Genomic DNA, 5,086 nt, shown 5'->3' on the forward strand with positions numbered 1-5,086 from the left:
CGCGCCCCGCGCTCCGCCGCCGCGGCCCGCCGCAGACCATGCCCTGGGCTGTGCTCCTCGGCCTCCTGGCCGCGGTGCTGCTGCTACTGCTGCTGACCCGCCGGCGCACGCGGTGAGTCCCCCGGCCCGCGGGCCCCGTCTCCCCCTACCTGGCCGGTCTGCGCCCCAGGGCAGACAAAGGGGGCGTCTCTGTGCCTGCCCGAGCCCAGACGAGGGGTCGCGGGGCCAGCGGCAGGCCTGGAGCCCCCGCCCCAGACTCCCGGGCAGAGGGGTCACATTTCCACTGGCCACCCCCAAGGGCGAGACCTTCGGAGGTGGAAGTCCCAGGACCCCGCAGAAGGGGCTCCCGGGCTGAAACCCCCCTCACCCAAGAGGGGCCAGGCCGAGTTGCACCTGCAGAGAACGATCAACTGGCGCGCAGCGCGCCCGCTGGGACCTGTGAGGGAGTCTGAGTGGGGAGCGGGTGACCCCGGGTGGAAGAAGCCGTCTCCGGCTCTTTAGGACCTATGGAATAGCCTTGCTGCTCACCCGCATTACACAGATGCGAGAGTTGAGGCTGGGGGAGTTGGAGGTGCTGGGGGATGCCATCCCCGACTTGGATGGGTGAGGGTGGGTGGGCTCAGTATTTCCATCTGCCAGGGGAGAAACTGCGACCCAGAAAGGGGTCTCCCCTCCCTGAGATCCCACAGCCTGGACTGTGTGGAGCCAGGGCTAACCTTCAGCCTCCTGGCTTCCAAAGGTTTTCCTTTTTCACGGAGAACCTATGATTTAGAAGAAAAAGTAAAACTCATATACCTCGCATCAGGGAGATGGCAATTGGTGTTTTTTCCTTTATAGAAATATGTATGTATTTTAACTGCACAAAGAATAGCTGAATACATTTGACTTAAAACAAATCATTAACCCCAGTACAGGTAAGACTGAAGCCCCTCTAACCACCTCCTCCTGCATTCTAGTCCTCTCCCCAAACCTCTCATGTTAATTAGCTCCGGGGAAACGCTCCAGATTCTTAAAGAATAAACTTCTTCTTTTAGAACAGTTTTAGAGTTACAGAAAAGTTGGAAGGATACTACAGAGTTCCCGTATACTTCTCACCCAGTTTCCCCCACTGTTATTATCTGACATCATCATGGTACATTTGTCACAACTTAGACACCAACACTGGTTTAAAGGAACTAAGCTGCAGACTGTATTTTGATTTCACCAGTTTTTCCATGGATGTCCCCTTTCTGTTCCACAACTTGATCCAAGCTGCCACATTGGCTTTGGTTGTCATGTCTCCTCAGATTCCCCAGATATTTTAAAAATTACTCTTATATACATAGACATAAACTGTAGATCATACAGGGCGCTGTGTGTGGGTATGTGTGTTGGTGCAAGTGTGTATGTATACATATATGTGCACGTATGTGTGTGTACATGTGTACATGTGTGTGTATGCAAGTATAAAACAAAACAAACCTGTTGTTGTTGGGTTGATTCTGACTCAGCGACCCTGTAGGACAGAGTAGAACTGCTCTGTAGGGTTTCCAAGGAGCAGCTGGTGGATTTGAACTGCCAACCTTTTGGTTAGTGGCCGAGTTCTTAACCACTGCACCACCAGGGCTCTGTATGTAAATGGGTGTGTATAATTATATATATATATTTGTATCTATATGTATGTATGTGCATCTATGTGTAAGTGTGTGTATATATATGTGTGTGTGTAGTTTAAATCCAAGTGTCTGAAAGTTCCAGAACATAGGGAACTTTTTTATTTTTAAACAATGTTAGCTGAATTTTCAAACAATAAGCTCACTTTATTTTTCTTCAACTTTGAGACACTTTTTTGGGTGAAATTTAAAACCATGTATTCAATCACGTGACTGAAAAAAGAAAAGACAATAAGTTTCTCTCTGAAGAAATAAATGATTTTTCCTAAGTTGTCAGGCTTTTGGGGCACTCTGTTTAAAGATGCTTCCAGACTGTACATTTGCTTTTTTCACTCCAGGTTTTTGTTTTCACATCCATCCATGTTGCTCCATGGAGATCGACTTCATTCTTGTTTGTCTTCTGGGTATTGTTGCTGTCAGCTGCCGTCGAGTTGGCCCCCAGACTCACGGCGACCTCATGCACGGTGGGATGAGATGCTGCCCAGTCCTGTGCCATCCCCATAATTGGTTGTGGATTAGGCTGTTGTGATCCATAGGGTTTTCATTGGCTGATTTTCAGTATAGGTTGCCAGGCCTTGCTTCCTAGTCTGTCTTAGTCTGGAAACTCTTTTGAAACCTGTTCAGCATCATAGCAACGCTAAAGCCACCCCTGACAGACAGGTGGTGGCTGCGCATGAGGTACATTGGCTGGGACTCAAACCTGGGTCTCCACATGGAAGGTGAGAATTCTACCACTGAATGACCAATGTCTCTATCTTCTTAAAAGTATTCCATAGTATGAATAGGTTACAGGATTTTGGGTTTTTTTCCCCCTTTTTTACCCATGTCCTTACTGATGGAGTTTTAGATTGTTTCCAGTGTTTTTGCTGTTTCAGACAATGTACTGTGATCCTCCGGTGGGGGCCTCCTGGTCTGGGTTTTTCTCGGTGGGTAGCTGGAGGCGGCCGTAAATACATGGATTCTGGGAGGCAGGGTATTTGGATGCCCGGCATTGTTACTGTATGGGAATTCCTGGCCTGTGGGACTATGGACACATTGTGTGATATCTTTCTGCCTATATTTCCCAATCTTTAAAGTGGGGATGGTGATAATATGTGAAAGTGGATTTGTTGGCTTAGAAGGAATACACCCTTTAGCATTATACGAGCTAGTTCTTGCCAATACTGATCCAGAGAGCTCTTTTATCTTTTTTTTTTTTTTTATTGTTGTGCTTTAAGTGAAAGTTTACAATTCAAGTTAGTCTCTCATACACAAATTTCTACATACATTGTTATGTGACCGTAGTTGCTCTCCCTATACTGTGACAGCACACTCCTCCTTTCCACCCTGGATTTCCCATGTCCATTCAACCAGCTCCTGACCCTCTCTGCCTTCTCATCTCACCTCTGAATTTAAACCAGTCTTTTACTTCTTTGTATTGCCTTGACTTCCTCTCCATATGAAAAATCTATGTCTAAATTTTATAGTCCCTCTTTTTTGTTTTAATGTTGCCGTCTTTTACATATTGACATCTCTGTTTCCCGATTTTCAGTGTTTTAGCTTTGATTTATTTTTGTGACTTCCCTACCTCGGTTGATATCTGGTTACTCTGTCCTGTGTTCAAGTTTTAGGTTGTAATCTGATGCTATTGGTTTTCTAACAGAGGACTCCCTTTAGTATTTCTTGCAATTTTGGTTTGGTTTTTGCAAATTCCGTAAACTTCTGTTTATCTAGAAATGCCCTTATTTTGCTGTCGTATATGAGAGACAGTTTTGCTGGATATACAATTCTTGGTTGGCAGTTTTTTTCTTTCAAGGCTTTATATATGTCATCCCATTGCCTTCTTGCCTGCGTGGTTTCTGCTGAGTAGTCTGAGCTTATTCTTATTGACTCTCCTTTGTAGCTGACTTTTCTTTTATCCCTAGCTGCTCTTAAAATGCTCTCTTTATCTTTGGTTTTGGCAAGTTTGATTATAAGATGTCTTGGTGACTTTCTTTTGGGATCTATCTTATGTGAAGTTCAATGAGCATCTTGGATAGATATCTTCTCATCTTATACAATATCAGGGAAGTTTTCTGCCGAGAAATCTTCAACAATTCTCTCTGTATTTTCTGTTACCCCCCCGTTCTGGTACGCCAATCACTTGTAGGTTATTCCCCTTGATAAAGTCGCACATAATTCTTAAAGTTTCTTCGTTTTTTAGAATTCTTTTATCTGATTTTTCCTCAAATAAGTTGGTGTCAAGTGTTTTATCTTCAGTCTCATTAATTCTGACTTCCATTGCCTCTCATCTCACCTCTGGAGGGGACCTGCCCAATTAGTCTCCTGTATCTACTTGAGCTAAGAAGCACACTCTTCACGAGTATCATTTTATGTCCCATAGTCCAGTCTAATCTTTGTCTGAAGAGTTGGCCTCAGGAATGGTTTTAGTTTTGGGCTAACAGGGAGTCCGGAGGCTATGTCTTCCGGGGTCCCTCCAGTCTCAGTCAAACCATTAAGTTTGATCTTTTTACTAGAATTTGAGTTCTGCACACCACTTTTCTCCTGCTCCATCAGGGACTCTCTGTTCTGTTCCCTGTCAGGGCAGTCATTGTGGTAGCTGGGCACCATCTAGTTCTTCTGGTCTCAGGCCGATGGAGTCTCTGGTTTATGTGGCCCTTCCTGTCTCTTGGGCTAATATTTCCCTTGTGCGTTTGGTGTCCTTCATTCTCCTTGGCTCCAGGTGGGTTGGGACCAATTGATGGCTGCTTGCTAGCTTTTAAGTCCCCAGATGCCACTCACCAAAGTAGGATGCAGAACATTTCCTTAAACTTTGTTATGCCATTTGACCTAGATATCCTCTGAAACCATGGTCCCCAGACCCCCGCCCCTGCTACTCTGTCCCTCAAAGTGTTTGGTTGTATTTAGGAAACTTCTTAGTTTTTGGTTTAGCCCAGCTGTGCTCACTTCCCCTGTAGTGTGTGCTGTCCTGCCCTTCACCTAAGATAATTCTTGTCTACTATCTAGTTAGTGAATATCCCTCTCCCTCCCTCTCCACCCTTGTAACCATGAAAGAATGTTTTCTTCTGTGTTTGAACCTTTTCTTGAGTTCTTATAATAGTGGTCTTATACAATATTTGTTCTTTTGCGACTGACTAAATTCACTCAGCATAATGCCTTCCAGATTCCTCCATGTTATAAGATGTTTCACGGATTCATCGTTGTTCTTTATGGTTGCGTAGTATTCCATTGTGTGAACATACCATAATTTGTTTATCCATTCGTCCGTTGATGGGCCCCCAGGTTGTTTCCATCTTTTTGCTATCGTGAACAGTGTTGCAGTGAACATGGGAGTGCATGTATCTATTCGTGTGACAGCTCTTATTTCTCTAGGATATAGTCCAAGGAGTGGGATTGCTGGATCATATGGTACTTCTATTTCTAGCTTTTTAAGGAAGCACCAAATCGATTTCCAA

General features: G+C 44.9%; 1 protein-coding gene across 1 annotated transcript in view; it reads left to right on the plus strand.

The window, feature by feature from the left end:
- Window positions 1-38: 38 nt before the first annotated feature.
- PTGIS (prostaglandin I2 synthase) overlaps window positions 39-5,086 on the plus strand; it is a 49,556-nt gene continuing 44,508 nt past the window's right edge. The window contains exon 1 of the mRNA XM_004370257.1: window positions 39-112. Coding sequence (XP_004370314.1) covers window positions 39-112 — 74 coding nt within the window. The remainder of the gene's footprint in view (window positions 113-5,086) is intronic.

Source organism: Trichechus manatus, unplaced genomic scaffold (genome assembly GCF_000243295.1).
Source record: "Trichechus manatus latirostris isolate Lorelei unplaced genomic scaffold, TriManLat1.0 scaffold00008, whole genome shotgun sequence".
NCBI classification, from domain to species: domain Eukaryota; kingdom Metazoa; phylum Chordata; class Mammalia; order Sirenia; family Trichechidae; genus Trichechus; species Trichechus manatus.